The sequence below is a fragment of the Xiphias gladius genome, chromosome 16, assembly GCF_016859285.1.
Source record: "Xiphias gladius isolate SHS-SW01 ecotype Sanya breed wild chromosome 16, ASM1685928v1, whole genome shotgun sequence".
NCBI classification, from domain to species: Eukaryota; Metazoa; Chordata; class Actinopteri; order Istiophoriformes; family Xiphiidae; genus Xiphias; species Xiphias gladius.
The window spans coordinates 18,333,489-18,359,139 of record NC_053415.1 but is presented as its reverse complement, the minus strand read 5'-3'; the positions used below and the strand labels follow the sequence as shown (position 1 = coordinate 18,359,139).

Below are 25,651 nucleotides of genomic sequence, written 5' to 3'. Positions count from 1 at the left end.
AAGACTGCGTTATTAAAAAGAAATTTAAAGAAGGAGAAAAACAATCTGTACTGTTATGTGAACTTGGCAGCTTTTTTTTTTTTTTTTTTTTTCCTAAAACAGGAATGGGCTTATTTTGAACATATAAGGAAATATGAGTCCAGTATATGTGAACTGCACACAGTGCAATGTAATATTTATATTTAATATTCTTTGATAAGTACCAATAAAAAATTCATACTTCATCATGTAATTGGTAGTTAAATAATTCAAGATAGCAATTTTAAGAGCAGGTGAAATATCTGTCTTTTTATTTGAATGTGCACGTTGAGAAAAGGGTTTTAAAGTTGATTGTATCATCCTCTTTGAACTCTAATTAAATTTATATGTCACTTCAAAACACTTAATTACAGTATGGTGTTTTACACAAGTTTTTTTTTTTTTTTACATTCATAGCCAATTGTTTGATATTAGGCATGCTGAGACACATCACTTTGTCATGTTTGTGTCCTCAGCTGCATATTTTTCATTTGTCTGGACATCATAAACAAAAAACCACACCTTTTTTATGTATCTGTGACGATCTGCCTCTCCTTTGGTTATGATGAAATAGTTCCTTGGAAGTTTTGTGACTTGTCCTTCACTTACGACTTATCTGCAGTCGTCCTCCAGGAAGCTTCTGTGCAGCAGGGGAAACCATGCAGGGAATAGAGATTGTTGTCCAAACTGGTATTTTGGCTTTGTGGAAAGTGTCTTTCCCTCAGGAAATCTTAATCTCTCCAGGAGAGGTAGAAGGAATTAATAAGAGCAGGCATAGAGTGGCAGTAAGGAGCGATACTCATGAAAAACATCATGTTGGTAGCGAGATAAAGGCCATCCCTTCGTCACTGTAATCATGAGTTATCTGGGGAATGGATAGCCATTAAACTGACAGTACAGACATTAATGACAGTGGACCCCCTTTCTATGACCCCATGATCTAGAAAGGATTTGTGCCACTACTTAGCAGAAGGCGAACAGTGACCATTGAACAGTATTTGTTAAATATGGTTTTCTTTTGTGCAGTGGTTGTGTCTCAACATCTACTTGACAAATTGACACAACATTTTGTACATTCATTGTTCCCAGACAATCCTAATGAATTTGGTGATCCCCTGACATTTCATCTAGTACCATATTGAGGTTGACCATGACTTTTCATCACCTGCAGTTTCATTTAGCACCATCCCCAGGTGAACATTTTATTTGTCTAATCCTTTAGTTTATGACTAAATACTCACAAAACAAGCATAGTGGACCGGCTCATTCCTAGGTCAACAAAACAACTGCAAAATTTAACATTTGCAGGACGGAACACACGACGAAGGGGAGAACGACAAGTCCTTTGTTTAAATATCTATCTATCGTCTAAGTGTTAAAGCAAGAATGTGAGAAATTTTTGAAAACCTGGGAAGGCCTCGGCCTACCACACGTGTTACACCATATTCTGTGACAATAGGTTCCCCTTCAGGTAATGTTCAGTGCATTGTGAATGCAAAAAACCTGCGATTGATTTAATTGAAATACACTTAATGATAAAGTAGAATAAATATTCTTTTCACTCTGTTGTTTTTAAACAGAGTGAAGTTATAGTAAAGCCGTGGAAGCTTTACTATAGCTTCCACGGCGTCTGCATCTGCAACACAGCCTCGCAGTGAGAAGCAAACACTGTTTTCCCTCACAGCAAAAGGAAGAATGAATGAGGAAATGAATGTCACAGAGCAGTGACAAAATATGTGGTGAAAGTCCTACAACGTTTCAACAAAGCAGGATGTCGATGGTTTAGGTTTGATAGTTAATTACTTAATTTTTAATAGTGTCAGTGTCTTGCTTGTCTCATAATTGATCCCTAAATCACGATTATTAAAGTGATCAGAAGAAGCTAGATTCTCAAGTATTAAGTCATGTCCTTTGATACACAAAAAAGTTGAAATGTACTGTTTTTATTTTACGCAGTGCAGTAACGAAATACATTTTCTAATTAACAGATGTCTTCATTCCCCACCAAACTTACTTAAAAGATTCAATAAGGGATTTTAAAGGATTCAGGGTTGATGAAATGCAATTGAACCCCATCCCTAATTCCCATCAGCCTCAGATGTACTTTGTGTTTATGTTACCATTCTAACATGCTATAATAAGTTGGTGTCTACGGCAGACATTGCCTGCTTGACATCAGCAAGTAAACAGTTATTGTGAGCATGTTAGCATGCTGATGTAAGCATTTAGCTTAAAGCACTACTGTGTTTAAGTACAGCCTCATCGAGCTGGTAGTATGGGTGTGGACTCTTGGTTTTCTAAAATCAGTTTTAAAATCAGTTGATATCCAGACATGAGCATCTGCCTCTTTTTGCCTATAATTTTATGACTGTTTTCTCGCTCTTATCAGTACTTTAGGTTTTCGGTTGTCTGTCCTGAGCGTCTCTTTTGTTCCTTTTTAGTTTTTCCATTCTCTCTTCCTCATCCTTCATCTCTATCATCACCACCCTCCTCTGCCACCTGGCTTGAGTGTTCCTAATTCATGGCCAACAACTGAACTAACAGTCCATTGGCCTCAGTGTCCCTGTGTTACCACTGGGCACCAAGCCTAATCCTTCTCTGGGACACTGAAGGGGAGACCATGAAGGGAAGCAGCAAAAGTGAGGGAGGAAGGGAGGAAACTGGGAGCAAGTAGAGCTGGTTATAGTACAGTGGAACACTATCTCAGCATTACACTCAAACCCCCCCCTGTCCACAAAGCCACAGCTGTGGACTTTGTAATCTGCTGATGGTGATGTCAAGGCCTGAGAGACGCTCACAGAAGCAATGGAGTTTAAGAATTTGAAACATGATGATGAAGGAAACATAAGTGAGAGGTATATTATTTTGAAAGCAGAAGGAATGGTGGTCAGCTGCAGTGTTTCTTAATTCATGGAATAATACAAAATATATAAAATTTCTGTAAACCTTCTTGAGGTCTTCAGGGGAGAATTTGATTCTCCTCCCTCCACAGAGAAACATGACTATAAATTCATAAAAAACAGAACTGCTCGTTAAATCATAATCAAGGGTCAGCAACTCCCCCACACTGACCTTCTGTGTGTATGGGGCTCATATTACGTAGCAGAAAATTCGTACTTTGGACCATGATAGAAGAGCGTGTGAAGGGTGAAACCCAACACTTCTTAGCAGGAGAGTGTAAAATTGGGACAAAAGTTCAGGAACTGAGGTGCCTCTGCACACACCTACAGAGACAAACACACTCCCACACAAAAATAAAATATTAGAGTGTAAAGAATTAGCCGTGTAGTCAAATAAAATCAGAAATTAACAGTTTTGACTATTCTTTCATGCAAGTACAGCGAAAAAAATTTCAATTAATTTGAATGTGACAAATAATCTATTATTCAATTAATTAGGAAAGTACTAGGGATGCACTGACTTTTTCTCTCCTGTTACCTTTTTCTGACCCAAACTCAGAGGACTGGCTGCTAATACTGATACTGATACCAGTTCTTATTTTCCCAAAATTCCTAAAAAATTTAACCTCTTTGTCAAACTGATTAAGCGCATTCCTCTATCTGTAAGGTAACGTGGTTTATAAAACTGCGAAATCACAGTGCATCAGCCTCATCACATTTTTGTCTAATACACACACAGTTTGTGCAATAGATGTACTGCTTTGTGAACAGATATAGACCTGACAAAGAGCACTGAGCTGCTGTGATATAATGATCGGAGCCAGTGCTGGACTCACTGGCTACAGAAAAAGGCTTCTGTCAGCTTAATGACGTGCCTCTACATCTCTTCACCAAACCCCTTCACCCGTATATGGTTCAATCTTTTCTGCATAGACCGAACCAATTTGCTAAACAAAATAGCTGGGTAAAAGGTGCAATAAAACACTAAATGTTAGACAGATGACAGACTAAATCCTCAGTTGTGTTTGCTAACTGCAAAAGTCAGCATTTCCGGTTTCACAGTTAAGGCTGACCACTGTCTTCTAATTAAAACGCATGAATTAATTAATAAGCTTACCGCTGTGAAGGAAAGGAGCAGAAAGAACACTATTTAATTTGGATTGGTGATGTTTGGACGATACCTGCTACATTTGATAAGATCAATGTTGGATAAACATTGGTGCACCCTTGAAAATAATCAGTTGAATCAGAAATGACAACATTTTTTTAGTTGTCCCTTAAAAAATAATGGTAATTATAGATGAAGACATTACCTGTGTAGCTCACCTGCCTGCCTAGCAAGTATTAACAATTAAATTGCCCCGCATTATCTTGTTCAGATGGTCTGCATCGTCTTGTAACATAGAAGTGTAAAAGTTGTGAAATAAAGAGAGGATTGTAGCTCATACATCATCAGTGTTTCTGTGACTCATGAAAAGAGTTGGTTAGTTTGTTCCATCATGTTGTTTTCTGCAGAGGCTTCGGCAGGCCCTTCATGGTCTAATTGATTTAATTAAGTGCACGTTTTCCCCTTTGGCTGTTCTGGTGCACAAAATGGCAGTGTGCAGAAAAACCCTGAGTTATCTCACCCAGAGCACACGGGCTTCGCTTATCTGTATTTCACAGAATGATCCACGTTCCAAGTTCCCCTTAGAGCATCACAGCCCACGTTACATCCTTCCCTCTGAGGTTCTGCCTCATTAACAGTCTCTCACCATTCCTGTGGATGCTCCAAAAGGCACCAACGCTCTAGTAAATATTATGATTTACATTTGTTAAGTGTTTTCCCCCATAAGCGACTGAATGAATCGTTCCACATGCTGCTCACTTTATGCGATGGCAGCCACATGCACTGGTTTTCTTGGTTTCTATGACAACCTTGTCATTTCAGATACAGTCGTTTTAATGTTAATTTCAACTGAAATAAACCATGAACCCCTGCAAAATTGTGCTCTTTTTTTATCTTAAGAAATTGTAGGAAAATAGTTTATTCCTTTTATTTTCCACCCCCCCTCAATCTGGAATGTTACGATTACGAGTTTCCTCTGCACTGTTATCCCTAATGTTGGCCAGGGGAAGGGTGCACACAGACATATGCCATCCCTTTGACTCGTGTTTCCAGCTGCTGTTTTCACCTGCCTGCGATGAACCTCGCCGAGAAGGAGAACCACGTAGGCGCTTCACACTGATCCCCCCCCCCAGTTCCAACCTCAGTGTGTAGGCACTGTGACCATCCAGTCGGATTTGTTAGTGCAGTGACCATTTTCTTCTGTTTCTAAAATAACATTTGCCCCACTTTCACAGGTTGAATAGACTAGCATCATTGACAGCATATTATCATACATATTAGATAAGATCACCTTTATCCTGCCAATGTTAATTCCATGAGTAACTTTGCCGATAGACTTAAATGTAGTTAATGTTCCTGGCATCTGTACTCGTCCAAATAAAAAAAACCTCACTCTGTTATCAAACTCTACAACTGTGAGTGAACTGCATTTTTTTGTGGAAATCAATCAATCAATCAATCTAAATGATCCAGTTATTTGCGTTGCCTCCGTTTCAGGAGTCGGAATCCCCCAATTCAGTTAAACTTTCTTTCATGGATCATTATTTTGAAGCTCATCAACTTAACAAATTTGAATATTCCTCTCCAGTAATAGGAGCAGGTAACTTGTGGAAGGAAAGTGTGCCAAGTAAGTGGGCTACGCTTGGTTGTTTCAATGTCATAGATACTTATTTAATCAACATTTTATACCTTCTGCTCCTTATTTCATTTTCAGGTTGTAGCCAAAAGTGTTGAACATTATCAGGCCAACATTCAAAAATACCAAAGTACGTCAACCTTACATGACACACTTAAAATCCTCTAAAGATGATTAAAAAAAAAAAAAAAAAAATAGAGAGATGGGTCCTTGTAGTGTCATAGAGCTACTGCGTGAGTTTAATGTTTGTAGCAGTGACGACTAATGTTAGTAGCTATGCGTTGAACACAGCAGTACTGTAAAACAATTTAGTAGTTTTGTAGCAAAAAAAAAAAAACTTTGAAGAGGACCAGGGGCCTGAGATGAACTTAAGTGATCTGAAATTGCGCTACAGGATCTATACAAAGCCACCGGATGGCAAGTTGCTTATCCTAAATTAAAAATATTGTCTTTTCATCATTATGAGAAGCCTTTGAACGCAAGCTCATTGATGACTCGTGACTTAAGTATGCAGAGAGAATTAGAAATGTGTTTCTAAGTAATTTCCTACAAGATAAGTGAGAAATCTCTGAGTAAGGGGGAATACCCACACAACGCACAGAGAAAAAGGAAGTGACAGCTTCTCAAGGTGTATCAATAGTGCATGCATTTGCTAGGACATGCATTATGGGAGGGATAATATGGATGGAATTTAAATGTAGTGAAAACCTGCCAGCAGCTCTGCTGCTTGCACAACACTGGAGCTAAACAATGTTGACAAAATTACACAATGAGCAAGACGAGCTACAAATCTGAATCAGAGACCTGACATTTTGTCAAAGGACTCAGAACTGCCAGGCGTTCTTTCAAATATCATTGGATTGTCATGTTTTCTGATCTGTTTCTGCTCCGCTTGCAAGACTGACTGTGTAAGGCCACGTTCTGGCTGACATTAGCCTTGCTTGAAAAAACACAGCCCCCTGTTTCATTTGAATAAGGCCACTCAATTGATTTGAACAGTGTCATCAAGTTCAACATGGCTCAACTTTTGACGCAACACAGTGCAACATCAACTGGTAGGGTGACCAATCAAATACATGCAAGCTCAAATTGACCCTTCGCTAAGTCCCGTCCCTTGAACACAGAGTAGCCAATCATAGCATAGCATTGGCCAGCTCCGACCAGGGTTCGACAAGTTATATGGCCGTGCTCCATAGTATATCCATATGTATTACTAAAACTAGACTTGGATCGTGTATCACTGTCTCACCAGTATCTGAAGCAATGCATCACCACCAGTGCAGACCCTTGCATTTTTTTTTTTTTTTTTTTTTTTTTTTTTTAACGCGAGGTTGTTTCCTGTCAGAACACCCACTAAAGGAGAAGATTTGTTTATTTGGCAATAATCTGCAGGTGTGATTCATTTAGAAAGTCCCTAGCTGAATGGCTTGCTTTAAAATTTTGATGAGTATCTGTCACCTGACACGATCCACAGAATTAAGGAGTGTTTTTTGTTTTTTACATAAAAAATTTCTGAAATTATCTTTATCTCTTGAGAGATATTGTTCAACAACAAGCAAAAGTCATGTGACAGCCTATCAGAACATTCAAAATCAGTCACACCAACCATCTGGACAACAGTCTGGCTAATCATAGCTGATGATTCATTGCTCATGAAATCTGTATGAGGACAGATTAATGCTTTAGAAATAACAGCTCGATTTTGGTATTTCTGCTGTAAATATTTTAAAAATATTTTAAAGCAGATTATTAAGTGAAATCACTGGTTTATGTAATTTTTAGGATGTAGGCTGTAAAGACATTATTTTTTCAGTTATTGGTCCTGAAATGTGCTGCTGTTGCGTGCATGGGAGTTGAGTCAGTTGCTGAATAGAGCAATATGATAGGCCTCCTCTAATCCATTTGTGGCGTTTCTCTCTCTCTCTGTCTCTCTCTCTTTCTGTTATTCTCTCTCTCTCTCTCTCTCTCTCTCTCTTATTCTCTCTCACACATACACACACACAAGCTGAAGGAAATCCTGGTTTATTTATGAGATGTATAGCTCAGAGTGCCACAGGGTTCTCCCGAGAATTCAAGACTGCACACACACACACAGTATTTGGCCTGTGGAGTCTTTCTTTCTTGCCCTCACATGCACACAGTCATATACACTTCCTGCAAGACATCTGTTTACCCCGTCTGCTGTTTTGGCTTTGCAGATCCACAGTTGTTTGAGTGCGACCTCTGTCTTCCTCAGCAGTGCGTGGAAAGCTGCCGGCAAATGCTTGCTAAGTGCGGTACTTCATTGTTTTATGTGGCAGCGGTTCAGTGGAAGGAGTGATGTCATCTGCATGTCAAAGAAGCAGAAATACCATCCTGTGCTCAGGTTGCATTAAATCACTAGAAGCATTCGAGTATATCGTAAAACGTCAACCTATGGGAGATCCTATGGTGCAAGAAAACCACAATCGATCCTTGACAGATGACACAAAACCGAAGTGCACTTTGGGTTGACCGCCGTTTTGGAGGTATTCTGTGGTCAAGGCCATCGTCAATTTGGAGCATTTTAAGTAACATTACTAAATGTGCTGGTTTTCTGTCTTCTGAAGTAGCTAACATTAACATTATATCCATGCGTTAGTGGATTAGCCACGCGAGCAAACAACAGAAACAAAGGCAGGGCAGCAAAAATGGGTTAATCTGGTCTTCTTAAGACCATAAAATTTAATATGCTTAGTCTGTAGGGCTGTAAAGGTATAATATACAAAATGATAGTACAAAAAATTATAGTATAAAAATGATGAATACTTTCTGGTTTACCATGCTCTTGTTTTTTAACTTATTTGGGTTGAACAATGTTTCTGGTTGACTTTAGGATTATCTCAGGCGTTGATTTGTCTAATGATAATGTAATTAAGTAATTATGATGTATGAGAAAGAAGAAGGATTAGATCATTTTACTCCCCGTTTTAACATGTGGTGATGTGTTCATGTTTGAAATAAACAACACAGACCAACAATAATCAGGCATACAGTATAACATGACCTCTTCATCATCATTACTGCCTGAATTTCTAATATATTTGTAATATCTTGCTTTAATGGGGGGAACATTGAATGCAAGTGAAGGCTGCTATATCTAAGCATAAATTTCCTTGATTTACAGCCAGCTTACCTTTGCTGTTAGCACTGTGTTGTCGCAGTCCTATGGACTAAATGTAAACAAATCCTGCGCACAACCATTGGTGATATGTCCGTGGGTTCAAGCGATTCCTAGTTTTGGAACTGTTTGCAGGTATAAGCACTTATACTGTAAACAAGATTGGAGGCGTGTATCGTGTGTGTATCAAAGAGTATAAAAGTAATGTAAGTTCTTCGCTGCAACTTTCACTGTAGTGCTCACTGTTAACAATACCTCCAAAATAGCGCCTAGGTGATGTAACATAATAAACCCACTTGACTAAGAAAGACCGAAGGGTACAGGAAGGTGAGAAGAAGTATTGAAACTGTTTAAATTATCAGTCAAAGCACTGAGCAGCATGGAGATAACATCATATGCAACCTTTTTCTGGCCCTCAGCTGAAAGATGAAAAAGCAAAGCTGTTCATTTGATTTAGAGTTGTCATGAAATTTTGTTCTGTTCACAGCGGGGAGCATTATCCAGGTGTTACATGCCTTATGTTCGACTCACCGTTGGAATTCTGGTATTTAACACTAGAGGCTAAATTAGTAACAGCTCAAATATTCAACATGTCTAAGGTGATATCCAAGAGAAACAGTGGTTGGACCTTAAAGCAGCTATGATCAATATTTATACAATAACAATGTATCAAAGAACAATGTAAAAACTGTGACGAATTTGAAAGGTATCGCTCCTAGTGAAGAACCTACAGAGAATTATCACCTAAATCTGCAGCTCTCCTCGACTTTACGGAGCTTTTCAGCGAGGTTCAGCTCATTGTTCAGCTGTCTGGCCCGCAACCTTTTTTGGTTCACTCTTACCGCTCTGTGCATAATTTTCAGCTGCGGCAGGCAGCTGTTTTCGGAGAAAAATCTCTAAAAACCCACTTTACATAACCTGCTCAGCACCAAAAAGCAGAGGGACACAGTTAGCATCTACCTAATGAACATAGTGGAGCATTTAGCAGCTTAAGAGCCACATACTTCCCTCAGGAGTTGGTGGAGACAGAAAAGAAGGTGGCCAGAAACATGACTCTAAATAATATTGCTCAGTAACTCCTGGATGTGTAAATAAGCAACGGTTTGCTAAAAGGTTTGCCATATCAACTTGTCAATGTGTTCACATCTTCCGCCGGCCCCAAGTGGCCAAAAAATCAGTTATTGCAGGTTTAAATGTTGCAGTATGATAAAAATGCTATATTTACTATATCTTTATTTGTGCAGTTGTCATTCGTAAGGTCCTGCACTGTCATTTTAAACCATCAATCTAGTGTCCTATGTTTAGGGGTCATTATTTAAAGGGTTTTATTTATTAAAACAAAACAAAAAAAACACAGGTATTGATCAGTGTTAATTCTAACTTAAAAGCAGGCAAGGATCTGATTTAAAAAAATAAATAAATACATAAATAAAAAAATTCAGGTTAAGATGTGACTTTAAAAATAGAATTTACAACCCAAACTCAGTAAATTGTATTATTTATACGTATAGTTCCACTGTATTCTTACTGGCTCTTACTCGTCATTTTTAGACTTGAATTTTTTTTATGGATTAAACAAACAAGATAGTGATCCTTAGAGGTGCTGGTAGGCAGATTTTGCTCCCTTTAGACATAGCCAGGCTTTGTTTCCTGTTTCTTGATTAACTTTCTGTCACTTAGCTTATCAAAACGGACCGAACATGCAGAAACTTAAAATATGCTTCCAATAAAAGGTGGAGAAAGCAGTAAGGAAAGTAAATAGTCAGAATCTTCCACTCCTCTCTCTGGGTAGTTGTTTCCTATACTCATTCCCATAACTTTTTTATGCTGGCAGAATGTCATTACAGAGGTCAGTGTCTTCTCCAGAGATGTGACAACGCCAGTTCTTAAACTGTGAAGGAGTGCAAGCGTACAGTGATTTCATACAGTGCCTTTTAGTCAACTGAACTAGAAACATGGCTCCCAGGAAATGACATGTATGGGGTTCATGTATACAAGGAAAAAAAAAATTTTAGCTTTTACACATGCCATTTCCATTCTCAACACACTGTTCTGGTCCCCCAACGGCTCTGACGTCAACACAAGGTTATGTAACATAGACAAACAAACATCTGCAAGAAGGACAAGCAGGATACCAGTAACAACTCTCTGCTCACACTCCTTACAGGGAGTTCCCATGTGTTGGAAAACCTGGATAAATTATGATTGTTTCTTCAGTTAGTCATGGAAAATAAATAACATGGGTAAATGTTTCAGAAAATGTTTTCTCTTCCCTGGAAATATTTGCCGAATGATCACCTTTTCCATTTGCCGAAAACGAGAGACTCATATCCCCGCAACAGTTAGCAACTGAATTCTTCGTAGGCAGCTAAGATTTAAAAGTTAGGTTTGCTGATGTTTAGTAATAATGATTTGCTCACATATTGCCTGGTATATTAGTCAATTAGTCAAAATTAATCAGCACCTATTTTGGAAATCAATTAATTGTTTGTTATTTATCATTGCAAAAATGCTGAAAGCTTCTCTTTTTACATGATTTTGTAAAGTGAACTAAATACGTTTGGCTTTTGGACTGTTGGTCATGATTACAGCTGGCTCTAGAAAATGAAAGAGGATATTTTTCTGTATTTTCAAACATTTTTATAGACAGAACAATTAATCAAGAGAAAAACTGGGAGACTAATGTTTCTTGGCCTTTTGTAAGTTGTTGTATGAGTCTGTTGACTCAGTAATCACTGTTATCCCACAGTTTGTCCACATTTGAGCCATTTTGTTACTGCATCCTTCTTTCCATCTCTCCTCTCTGGGGCTGGAGTTGGTGGATGTACACACAGGGGACGCCTTTAGTAAGACCAAAAATATAAGACATACCTTTCTCCCTCTTTGGCAACTGATATTTTTTCCCTCCAAAATAGGACTCTAGGCATTTAATTTTCAGAGCATTTATATATTTTTACGCAAACAATATGCATTTTATTCACAGTTAACGTCTTTTGTTTAAATTCTTTCTTGCTTGATATTTGCTCTAGTCTTTTGGGACAATGCTATAGTGTTGGTCTGGAGACGCATTTCCAGGACAGCTCAGAATGAAATGAATGTCTGTCCTTAGAGTCAGGATAAGGATATGTGACTGTGGCATATCTGGATTTTTATAGTCTTCATTAGGAAATGATTTACACAATTCAGTTTACATAATCTACTTTAACCTTTTTCTTGTTTGTGGCACAGACCTTTGAAATATTCACTGTCCACTCAACAGTTGACTATAAGTAAGTGGCCTAACTAAATTAGCCACATCGGCACTTGGCTGAAGACAGTTTAAGGCGTTCAACAGGTCTGTATTGTGTTGCGCCAGGCTTTCTGCATTGCTCTTGCAACATAAATCTGTTCTCTCTTGTGAGCCTCAAGGTAGCATTTGATCAAAGAGAATAATTTAGGTCCATAGCTGAGAGAGGAGCAGAAAGAGAGACCGATGGAGCAGAAGGTACAAAGAGAAGGTAAAGCTCAAGCTGGGATAGAGTCAACAGTGGTTTGTGTTACACAGGGAAGAAGAGAACGGGGGAGTTTTGGAGAACTATTTCTGTTCTGTTTTTCTGCATGAGCTAACCTCATTTTACAACATATTCTTTCACAAGTTATTCCCTGTGTAGGTAGTTTTAAAATGAAGTCGGCAGCCCACTGGGTGATTGCGAGTTTCTTACTTCATACAGCACAGGGTCATTAGTGGTAGTACTGCCTGCGCACTCATCACATACGAAGCACACAGTCATAGTGGATTAACTAGAAGTTGCAAATTGTGCACGCATCACACTCACGCACACTGTGGATGCAGCTTGTTTACTTTCCCTCCCATGTTACCTCATTAAGATAAAGTCTCTGCCTGACACTTACTGCTTGCAGGGATCCTCACAGATGTATGTTAATGTACATGATTACTGGAATTGTAGAGTTAGATGTTTAAGATTGAAATCCCTGAGTCCCTTCCTCAAGGAAAGTTTTTTTTTTTTTTTTTTTTCCCCCCCAATGCTTTGTTTTCCTTTATTTTAGTCTGTGTTATAATCCGTGCATATATTCGTTCTCAAAAAAGATCCACACTGAGGCCTGTAGCCACTGCAGTCCTCCTCCTCTGAGTAATAAAATAAAGACACAGATATTTATTTTTTTTATTTCCTACAATGAGGCGACATCCTTGTGAATTGAAGGTGAAGTTCAGTATTTGACATTTTTCAATATCAGAGCTAGAGAAACATTTTGGTTACAAAAAAGTATTTAAGTTGAATACCCTACTCTCATTTTAAGATCATCACTGTAGAGCAGCATAGTCCGCCACATGGATCAAATTGCAAAGACACATAATTAGAACATTGTTTATTTATATTGTGACTGATTATCTGTTCCTAATTTCATGTGATTACTTCGTAATATAGTCTCCTCTGCCAAAAAAACAAATGAAAAAGAAATTATATTCAGACAGTAATTGCCTCACTTGGCAGAGTTTTATGACTAACACACCACTAGTCAGATTCATCAAGACGTGGTTTGGACAACTGTAGAGAGGCAATTTTTGCATCTTAAAAAAAAAAAAAATCTGGAAACGTAACAAAAAAAATACTGATTTTTACCATATTTCCCTTCATAACCTTGCTTGCAGATGTAAAATGAGTGTAGTCTCATTACACCTCACTTGCCTGACTCTAATTGTGCTTCATTCTTGAAGAGCATTCAACACTCCATACATTTATATCCAGTGTATCTTCTTACTGCTGAGTGCTCCTGTTAAATTAACCCTTGAATGCTAATTACGTTGACTATATGGAGTGTAACAAGAGCTGAAATGCACGGCTTGTTTGGCTCAGGGCATTTTGTCTTTGATTCCACAAGCAGCTCATATTCAACAAAGTAAAATCTCCAAGTCAATAATACACTGCAGTGTGGAAATGCTTCTGGCCTTTAGTCTCAAAGTGCTCAGTATGGCACAGAGAATCGCTTGTTCTCTGCACATCCTGCAGCACCTTTTTTTTTTTTTTTTTGTGAAATTCGCCACTGCTTCAGGTTAGTGTTAAAGAACTACAAAGCTAACTGTTGTGTTTGTCTTCATATTTTGACAACACATAGATTTGCAGAGATTTGTGAGAGAGAAAACACCATGCCAGCTAATTCTGAAAATGCAGTTTCCGTATAAAAATAACGTATTTCCACACAGGCGTTTTTTTTAAGTTGTTTTTCTAAAGATATCTCTCTACGCTTAAACACTGGAAAAACAGACAGTTAAATATCTTCTGTCTTTTTTGAGTCAGCCCAGTGTCTGCTTAACTTTTTTTTTTTTTTCCCCTCCTCTTTTCAATCACCACCTATACTGTGTTTTAATACAGCTGAATTAATGATTTAGTTATTCTCAGTTACAGAATTTTCTATTTCTTTATAATAAATAGTGATTTGACTGTGGCTCATAAATGCTACCTGTTAAGGAGGCAAAATGGATATAAAATAAACAGGTAGTTGTCTCCTTTACATTCTGCTCACAAGCAAACGTACATCATCATTTTTCAGAAGCACCGTTCCCCTCGTCCTCACACTAACACGTATACATAGCCAACTTATTTCACGTACTCTGTTGAACACTTTTGAAAACCTCAGTTTTCGGGGATTAAAATCAAAGGCAAACTCATGACTCAGGCTCAGAGAGAAGGTCCTTGGAGACATGTTTTATGATAGTAAGGGTTAGAAAAATAAATTTAAATTTACAGAGTGTAGTAAAGTTCATTTAAAAACAATACTATAGCTTATAGCCACTGTTATATATTTGTTGTTTGACCTGAGAGTGACTCATTATTCTCTCTCTCTCTCTCTCTCTCAGACACAAACACACCATCCCCTCAGGTTTTTTCAGTCTCCTCCAGTCGAAGGAAAACGAGCAGCATTGTACATCAAAGCTGTGTTCACTACTTTTGCCCTGCTGTGCTTTACAGTGCTTGCCTTTTGTTGTTATGCCAGGGGACATGGATACCAGACTGTCACATACAGAGTTAAAAATAGAGACAGTTCTTTTCACTTAACTCTTGAACAAGAGCTGCAAAAAAGGATAAAAAAGACATGAGGAAAACTATGCTAATAGGTAATGGCTTTGAGCAGAGAGATGTTGTGTACTGAGGATTGAGATATAAAACTTGGAGAACAAGCTGCTGAGAAGAGACATCCCATCATGTGTTTAGAGCACAGGGGGGTGTGCAAAGTGAACAAGCATTGCACTGTTGTGGAAGGAGGCTAAGTGGGCATCAAGGAGCAGGGAAAGCAAGTTTGAAGTCAGCCTTTTATGGCTGAAGAGAAGGAGAATAAAATAAATATAGCAAGACTCAATGCAGGAGGGATTCAATGTTGTTTATCATCTTTCATTGCAATCATTATGATGGAATAATATCAAATTCACATCATGCACTACCCTGTACCTACATTAAGCAGATACTTGAAACAGCAACTCACATAATGCGATCTGTAACAAATTAGAAACTGGAGTTTGATGCTTCAGTTGAAAAAACATCAACATCTACCATCTGTCTGCACAGATAATGTGTGAAGCAGGGATTAAATAATAGTAGTGATGCACAATTATACCCCATTGTGGTGCCATCATTTTGTTGTCAAAATAAGGTATTAAGTGCATATTATCATGTCATTTTAACATGAAGTACATACAAAACGACTGTAACACCTATTTAAAAATGATGTCACCATAATACTAAGGAGATTTTGGGACGCTTGGAGATTTAGTGGTCTCCATCTGTCTCCCTCTAGTCCTCTCCTTTTTCTCTTCGACTTCGTTTGGGGGAAAGGAAAATCTTTGTTTAAACCACCACCCTGTGGATGTAGAGCCAGCTTTCACCTTTGTGAAGAATTAAAGTTGATCCTTTGTAATGAAATATCGAAAATCGAAGAGTGGAGGGAGAAAAGTTAGATCCTCTGGGGAACGCCCCTGTCTGTGAAAATGGGACCGCCCAGTGACTGTTGTCATGGAGACTAACTCAACAATGTGGGATCTGCTCAGGAGAGGAAGGTTGAAGTAATGACAGAAAATTAAAGTGACGTGAAAATTGCTTGTAAAGAGAGGTCGGGGGGTGTGAAGGTCCATTTAAAGAAAGAGAGGAAGTCCACATTTCTGTCATAATTCATTTAGGAAAGTTAAGATTTAAAGCATTTTTCTCGAGAACTGTGTGAAAGTGCAACTTGGGATGCTGCTTCAGTGGCCAACGTGAGTTAACTGGTACCACTACTGCTTCATTTCTCTCTGTACTTTATTATATACACATTAGATGGGCAAAAACTGATGAAGTACAGTAGGCCTGCAACTAAGAATTATTTAAATTTTTGATACACCTGCCAATTATTTTCCTAGTTAATCGCTTGTTCTATAAAATGCCAGGATATAGTGACAGATGCCCATCACATGGCGAAGTCTTCATAGAACTTTTGTCCAACCAACAGTCCTAAATCCAGAGATGCTAAATTTAGTACCACAAAGAAAAGCTGCAAATCGTCACGATTAAGATGGTGGAGGAGGGCTGTGTTGAAAAATGACTTGCATTAGCACTAGGGCTTGGTATTGTTCCAGATATTTTGCAAATGTTGCTATTAAAACCTGAGTTGTGGCACAAAACAGCAAAATGGTACTTTTTTTTTTTTTTTTTTTTTAGTGCTTTGAGAAATGTAAATGTTTTTCTACAAGAGAGAAGCCAAAGTTTTAAACTGTTAAATATTGTCAAAATGCAAACAGCTATACAAGTACGCAGCCAAAACTACAATCAAAAAATAGAATTTACCTGATCGCAGAATATAAGTCAACAAAATCACAAATCTGACCAGACATTCAGTGCAAGCTTTCAGCACATGACAGATTTTGATAATCGGTTCAACAGATACATTTTGGTCGGGAATTTAAATTAAATTTAAATTTAGGTTTGAACCGAAGCCTTAACTAGTATTTGTAATGCTTCTATAAAATGGCCTCCAAAAATCGTCAAGTCAGTGCTTGTTTTGTTGGCATTCAGTCAAATGATTTTCCACAAGAAGTGGTCAATGCAGCTGTTAATACACACACCAAAAAGTGCTCTTGAGAAGTACTCTCTTTTGTGACGTGGCTGTGTGCTGAATGCTCGGGCACCAGATCAACTCTTGAGGCTCATGAGAACAACATCAGGTGTTTTTATGTTAGAGCAGCAAGAATTTATAAGTATGACATTGTGAGGGTTAAAACTGAACTTTAATAACTGAGTTCAAGCTGCCGATCTAATTCAGCTCATGGAGGGAAGGGTTGATTGATGGATGAATTAAAAAAAAATATAAATCTTTTTTTATTCATACTGAATACCGCTCAGCCTGTGAACAAAATTGTATACTGTCTTCTGTGGCTTTTTAAAGTTTGAGAAAATAAGCCTGATTACACCGATCAGCCACAATATCAAAACCAGTTGCCGGTTTTAGTGTTGTGGCTGATGTCATTGTTATCTTGAGTAGGACCTGAGACTCCAAATATTTGGAATTGTAGGATCTAGTGTTTTTGAGGTTCTTAATAGGTGATAAAAGTCAGGATGTATTGGCCTCTGCTGCTTTGATCTCGTTTTAATTTGAGTCTCACAAGTCTCCCAACTTAATGGAAGTGGAATGCCACTTGCTGGAGTACCCTTTTAAAACCTCAAATCCAAACCATCACTTAATTGCCATTAGTTTTGGACGCTTAGGTTATTGTATGTTATTATGTAAGTCTGCTGCTCAGACTGACTGTAATCATCATAAAACAGGGATATCACCGCTATACTTGGCCATGTTTGCCCACTGGTTTAGATTGTGCTTTGTATCAGAGTTTGGAATAGCTGAGTTCGATAAAGAAGCCTCCTCTATCTTCAAATTAGCAGTCTTATGATGTGGTAATAGCAGGCCTGACTCTGGCATGAGTGTGTGGCGTGAGCGTGCCTTGTTCTAAGCCCTATTTTGAGCCGACAGCAAGGAACCCTCTGTGTTGTATTTGAGCTGTCTTTGAGTGGTATGAATTTTGGGCTTTTTCTTTTGATGGCATCCATGTGTATGGCACCTATTTTCAACCACCACCAACCTCATCACAGAGAGGCAGATGAGCTCATGTCAAATACCACACCCTCAGTTTAGGGTCTGTGAGTGTGACACAGAGACAGAAAATGTTATGTATATATGAGAGTGATAGCTTTAGAGCTTGTTGGAGTTGTAAAATATTGCCCACTTCACATTATAACTGTCACTGTGTTTTTTTTAGCTTTGTTAGTAAAATAGAGGGAAATGTGGCGGCAGCAATACATGTGGAAAACATCATTAACACTGACTGCATGTTAAAGGCATCTAACTCTGCTCTGGCCTCCCCCTGGCCCAAATCATTCTATGAAGATAAGATGAGGCCTCTTAAAATCACAGGAGCTTGTCCACAGCGGCTGTAACACCGAGTCTGGCTTCCTCGTGTTGCAGTCTGTGTAGTTCACTCCGAATGCATCAGACACTGATTGTCAGTAGGGAGTAAAGCAGTCCTCCTTCCTGTGAGAAGCAACTACTGCAAAAAGCGTGGGGTGGAGGGGGGAGGTGGAAATGTTCTCCCATTGGCTGAATCCTGGCTGTCTTTGACCTGAATGCCAAACACAGAAAGCTCTGCCAGACGTTTTTTTTTTTCTTTAAACATCCCCTCTTTTTTTATAATCCTCTTTTACTTTCCCTTTCTCTTTGTGTGGTGTTGAAAGCCTCTAAGCGTCCCCCCCCTCAGTAAAGGGAGTTGTGGAGTGCTGGTGAAGCCCAACTCAGCAGTCTGTCGCTCATCTTTCCTCTTTTAACTCTCTCAGCAAAGGAATGGGGAGGTCACGAGGAGCATGGGCTCTCAGGCTTTTCCCTTTTTAAACCCAACTCTCTCCCAAATCTGTTTGTTTTCTATTGTGTATATTTGTATGCACTCTCACAGGAAAGGCAGCTTTTGTTAAACCACCTGTCTGTTTATTAAACATATTAAGGAAACTGAGTTAATGGCTCTGATTAAATGACAAGTGTATGATTAAAATTTTTTTAAGTTTTTACCCACAGTTGACTGAAGCACAAATGGTTTAAAAGGAGGCTTTCAGGTTGATTTCTATAAAAGCTAGCCTCATGGATTTCTTTGGCATGTCAAGAGTGACAGCATGTTTGCAGGACTCTGAATGAGCTATGACATAGCTGCCACTCTCACATACTTGATTGCCCGCAGAGGAGGGTCGACTCGGTTCGGAGTGTCAATCCCATCTCTCTGCCTAATGAGCAAGGTCGTCAAGGAGACTGAGATATTGGTATCATGTATGAGGGGAGGCAAAGTACTCGCGATTGGATGAAAAAAAAGACCAATTTACATGGAGTCGCAAGTGGAAAAGCAATGACATCAAGGTAGAGGGATCGTGGAAGGGTTCATTGTGTAGTGAGATCACTTTTAGGTGGCTTTCACACCTAGCCCGCTGTCTCGGTTTATACCAGTGTCTGGTGCGTCTGACCGTTTGAAGTTCGATTAGACTTGTGTAAAAAGTATCAATCAATCCAGAGCAAACATTAGGACTGAGACCCCTGAAAAGGGAGGTCTTGGCTGCTTCCACATTTTCTCGATTAATCAAGTAATCATTTAGTATATAACATACCAGAAAATAGTGAAAAATGCCTGCTATAATTTCCCACAAACCAAAAATATTTATTCACATTCTTTGATACTCAGTTTAATGTTATATATGACAAAGAAATTCATAGCAATCTTCACATTTGGGAAGCTGGAGTGTTTGTCAATATTGTTTGGAAAAATAATTATTATTGATCATCAAAATCATTGCAGATTAATTTTCTGCCAAACAACCAATCGATCGAACGAAAAAATTTTGCAGCTCAAGGAAAATGTGATTTCAGCATGAATTCAAAAAAGAAACTACTGTTAAATGCATCCCCTGACTGAACTGTATAGGAAGTGATTGATGCAAATCATTGGGTAACCACAGTAACAGATATTCACATCAGCACAGGAGTTTGGGGATTTTCTCAGATGCTTCAGAAAGTGAAAGGAAGTTAAAAAGTTATCTTGAGCTGGTGCCCTACATCATGTATGGAAGTTTTCTCACTGAAATGAGGGGAATGTATTAACCACACTGTAACTATTAGTAACCTGACCGTTTTTAGAGGCTGATACTGATATTGACATTTGGAACTTTAAAAAATTTGATAACAATATATTGGCCAAAAATTATTTTTTTGACATCACCCACAAAATTGATATGGATCCCTGTTTTTTTTTTTTTTTTTTAACCTAGTTTGGCATTTCTCTACTGACATAGGTTTTTACGTATCAGTTGATCATTAACAGTATACCTGCCCTCAGCTGAAATCAGGCGATATATCGGCCTGGCCCATTTATCACTGTAGCTCTAATAACTATCCCCCCACTATATTACAGTAAAAGTTATCTTTGTTTTTATAAATGAGATAAATAAATAAGATAAATAAGCGCATAAGATTCAGTTAAGTACAGCAAGATTTGCTGTCAGTCTTCAGAATTAAACTTCGTAACGTGGTTCCACGTATCGCTTATGATTCAGCATTGCAGTCACCAGGACCTACCAATGAATGAGCTACCTGTCAATCCATATGACTTCATGTCTACAGCTCATGGTTTGTTGGTGAAAAGCCAGTGTGACCATAAACACCAGAACTACAAGGCACCTGTGGAGTTGTTTTGACTTGGTCCAGACCAACTGAACTGCACTATAGATGGGAAAGGAGGGAATCCCAGACAAAGGTCAGAATAAATACAATTGAGCACTTCTGAGCTGCTTTAAATTTCAATATCTCAGATACCATGGAACATATTCCCAAGAGGCTTCGTCAGATTTTCTCATCCATTCATCCACACAAGGAGGAATATATGCAATAAAATGAAAGGAAAGAAGTACTCTGGTTTAATCCTGCAGCTGTAGCCTGAGGCAGAGAGGCTACAGCACACTCACATACCTCCTGTCTACAGGAAGAGTTGATGTCCCCATACCTCATCTTGTCATAAATCTGCCCTTCCATTTCTATTTCCTGCGCTCTCCAAAGAATCACAGCTACTGCATTATTGTCTCTTCCTGAATGTCGAACTGACCCCTCCATCTTCTACCCTTTTCTGCCTTTGTTGCTGCAGTAAAGGCTGTCATGTCCCAGACGTGTGAATTACTTAACTTATGTTGAACTTGACATAAACTCTCTCAGTGTTGCACAAGCTGCTCTTCCTCCGCCTCCTGTGCTGTCCCTGTCCTGGCCTGTGAAGAAATCCAGTTTGACAGCTTTAGTGATGGCAAGCAGAGGCACATTCACGAGTGCAATGCTTTACAAACTGTTACATTTGGATTTTTGCCTATGGTAGAGATAGAAGACTGCTATTAGACACTCAATTGCAGTGACACACAACCCTGCTTTTTGTTTTGACTGTAACTGCAAGAATGTTTTCAGTAATGGCTGCGCTCTCTATGGTTGTGGTCTAATTGAAGTGGAATTGAATATCTTCAGTTGAAAAAACCGGCAGCGCTTTAGAGTGTTTCCATTTGCATTTCATAAAATGTAGCCTACACAAAAGATATCAATCTTTCCACCAGTAATGGAATCTTTTTTCTATGCTCTAATTTGTGCAGCTACATTTCCCATGAGTCATAATTCTATTTTGTGGCTACGCTTTATCTGCGCTCTGCGCTCTGAAAGACTGAAATTTAAACGACAATATGAGTAAGGAATATACAGTCCCCATGCATCTTTAATGCAAGCTGCTGCGTATTTTCCTTGTATCTTGTGTGTGGGGAAAACAATATATGCATGAATATTCTCACCCACATGCTCTCTCTCACACACAATTATCATTACTGTTTTTCCATTTAACTGTTTTTGACCCAGCAGGGGTTTTCATTCATAAACACAGTATATCTTATCTATAAATAGCTTAATCTCTTAATATTATTGAACTGCTCTATAAAAAGTTAATTTTGTGTAATTGTGTTGTAGAGGATATTCATCTTACAGTTTCAGCTCCTGAAGGGCATAGATGCTATAAATCAGCTTTACATGAAATTATAATTATTTTTAATTTTATTATTCAGACCAACACAAAAGCTTTACAATGACTATTCATGCTGTATATTCAAATGCACCCTTATCTTCCTCCTTTTTTCTAATATATATATCTGCACCATTTTTTCGTCATTTATTTATCCCAGCGATCTTGTTTCCAGCTACAGATTGTTAACTTGGCAGTGAGCTAAATATAAACTTGATTGCTTGGATGGTTCTCATACTGTGTAACGCCTTTTAACACAGCAAAGGTTTTCACGGAACAGGAATAGACTAAACTACATCAAAACTTTCCCATCCCTTCATGCACGTTCCCAAATGGTCAAATTTCCCATTTGGCTGTCGCCTGAACAGATACATGTAATTTCTCAGCAGTTAAGGGGGTCCAGCAAACCCATGTCAAATCACCTCACCTAAAGCCTGGTGAAATAGAGCATGCTATTGCTCACTGTCTGTCTCAAAAACTAATAGGCAAGGCTCTGTGTGTGTGTGTGTGTGTGTGTGTGTGTGTGTGTGTGTGTGTGTGTGTGTGTGTGTGTGTGTGTGTGTGTGTGTGTGTGTGTGTGTGAGTGTGTGTGTGTGTGTGTGTGTGTGTGTGTGTGTGTGTGTGTGTGTGTGAGAGAGAGAGACAGAAAGCATGCAGAATGAGCACATAAATTGATTTTGTGTGTTTGTGCAGCTTTATCGCACAGCACCCTTTTTCAGATCTGCTTTTTTGAGGCTGAATGTTGCATTTTATAGCAGCAGTGCTGCTACTGTCCTAAAACCTGTGTGCTTTATCAAGTTTTCAGCTCTTCTTCAGTTACACAGGGGTGATCATGTGGTCAGCAATTTGAGATTCATCCAAAGAATTATCCGTTTTAGAGCCAGTCAAGGCACTGAATATTACCACTAACCTTAAACTCATATTTGGCTCGGTAATGTAATTAGGGTTTGTCCTGTATAATGCCCAATGTATGCTGGGATAAGTGGTTTAAAAATTGTGCACATGGATAGATATGGATTATTTTATAATGACTTGTCACTTCTCACACTAATACTGAGCCTTACACACACACACACGCCTCAAAATTACCGTGTACATTAGAAATAATAATACATATACTCACATTTTATCAATGTTTTATAAAAGGTATATTTTGCAGTCTTGTCCCAGTGTTAATACTTGTCACAGTTAATAATTTGGCACAATAGGCCCCCATTTAATAAGGACCCAAAGAATAACTTTGTGGTTTCTAACTTAAAGAAGTGAATCACCTAATGGATCCATTCATGAACCCAAATCAAACACAGCATTTCCTAATAATTGATTAGTCATTAATCCATCCAAATATCCAAGATCAACCAATCTGCTTCCTAGTGGCAGGTTTGAAGGTTTGGCAACGTCTACAAATGGCTCACTGAAACACGACATTTCACTTCACTTCACTTCTCCTTTACACTAACAACCACACTAAAGCTGCTGTATACCTCTGTGTGGCAATTTGTGAGGTGTCATACTCCTCGGCTCACTCTAGTCCCCTTATTCTCCCCAGGGGGACTCCATGAAAGATGACAGAGGAGGTTATTGTTGTAGCCAAGTGGGACTACACGGCCCAGCAGGACCAGGAACTTGACATCCGCAAAAACGAGCGTCTCTTCCTCCTGGACGACTCAAAGACCTGGTGGCGTGTTCGCAACGCCGCCAACCAAACGGGGTATGTGCCATCGAACTACGTCGAACGAAAGAACAGCCTGAAGAAAGGCTCGCTGGTGAAGAACATCAAAGACACATTGGGTAAGACGAATTTAGTTTCACTCTGCTTAGATGTTAAAGGTCACCTTGGTTTAAAAGTTGTCACGGCCAGTAGATTATTTCAGTAAAAATGGCAATTCTATGCACTTCCTCTTCAGTAGTTTGTGCTCCCTGGTGGAGGTGATAAGATGCGGTTTTAAACAGTGGTCAGTTTGTGTGCATGCCTGCGTGTCAGTCTGACTCTTCACAGAAATAAAATGATACCCTCCTCATTGGGAGCTGTCACTGTCTAGCCCTACTCTGTTGATTTGGCCGTTGCTCTCAGCTGTCAGCACACCGTCTCAGTCCCCAGTCATGACTTGAATTTATTAGACTGTGTACGTAGCCATGGCTACCAATATATGACAGGGACTGTTGGTGCGTATAGTATGAGTGGCTATAGCGTGAGAGTTATTTTATACTTCTCTCCAATTGGGCAAGACCAAAAACACAAAACCGGCATTTGATAAACTACTCAAAAATAGGGGGGGCTTTCAAATTCTTTTACATTCAGCTATAAAAGTAATTAGGCTCTTTAAAAATTAAAAAGGTACATCAAAGAGACTGCTTTTATATGCGCCAGGTGTCATTTAGTAAGGGCCCTCCTACATTTTGCCATTGAAGTTTAGAAAGGACAACACGCCTGTCTCTCTGTAAGAGCACACAATTATACCTTGTGTTGGTATTTGATATTGTTTATATTTACCGGTGTGCTCTGTGGTGCAGCTGTCTGGATGAAAATGTTGCGTGTGAGCCTTCAACCACTGCTTCGAACAAATCCTGTCATGTAACTCAGGCATCACCTAACTGGTTTAATTTATTATGACTGATAGAAAGACAAATGATCTCATAACCAGTTTCTGACAGTTATCAGGCTTTCAAATTGCATGTGATCTAATTTATTTTTATAATTTTTGGAATTTGGAGATGAGGGCACAAAATTATTGGGACTATTGAAGTTCCTAATCACCCACAGAGCTGGTGCCTTTCTGCAGCCATGGAGTACAGATGCCACAGAAGTGATGGCCAGTAGGCAGCCTCGAGAAAATAAGATGACATCAGTTATATATTTGTGCTAAACTGGGATGTTTTGGTATACAGCTCAAGTCATGAATATAGGAATTAATCTAAAAATGATGAGCTTGCCCTACTTTCTTATAGCAGACAAAGAGCAGGAGGCCGAGCGGTGCAGAAACGAATCTGTTTTGACAGATTTAACTTGAGTTCTTACTTTTTGCCAGGATGCGAGAGGGAGATGGATATGGGGAGAAAATAGAAACATCTGGTGGAAATTCTAACAAGAAAGAATGATCAAGCAGTGCAATTGTAATAAAAATTGTGACTGTGGCCCCGAAAGGGGGGTGGGTGGATACCAACCCCCGGGGAAACTGTGGCTTTATATGGGCCAGCATGGCACAGCCTGCCACTGTCACCCTCACCAGGGTTCATTGTGTGCAGAGACAACATGAATTTCCCCTTCGCTCCCCTACTTCAGTACTGTTCCCGTCAGGTCCTTTCTCTGTCACTGTAGGTCTCTGCTTTTCTATGATCAGTAGATTGATTAGTGGAGAAATCAGCAGCCTAATGGTTGTACTGGAATGATAGATTACCCCTCCGTCCTCGACTGTGTTACATATCGGCTACAACATTATGGCCTACTTCCATTTCAGTCTCAGCAGTTTGCTTCCAGCCAGTAGCTCTTTAGTGTTAAAAGCCTGAGCAAATCCAATAGACGAGAACATTTTCATAATGAGGTGATGAGCAATAGGTGAGGTCAGGGGCTAATGGAACTCACTCACACACTTGAAGAGAGAATCTGATTGGCTGAGAGTGTGATTACTTCATCCCGTCTATAGTCTCTGGCTCTTTTTCTCTCTTTTCCAGCTGTTCAGTAAGTCGACATTGTGATTATGGACCTATGAGATACTCTGTGATTCGTGTTATCTCCAGCTTTTGCTCCTAATTTACT

The 25,651-nt window shown here is 39.0% G+C and overlaps 1 protein-coding gene across 1 annotated transcript in view; it reads left to right on the top strand.

Annotated features, from left to right (window-relative positions):
• LOC120801384 (cytoplasmic protein NCK2-like) overlaps window positions 1–25,651 on the top strand; it is a 38,156-nt gene that overhangs the window by 4,135 nt on the left and 8,370 nt on the right. Inside the window, exon 2 of the mRNA XM_040148319.1 lies at window positions 23,444–23,685. Within this exon, the coding sequence (XP_040004253.1) occupies window positions 23,460–23,685 (226 nt within the window). The 5' untranslated portion in view covers window positions 23,444–23,459. The remainder of the gene's footprint in view (window positions 1–23,443; window positions 23,686–25,651) is intronic.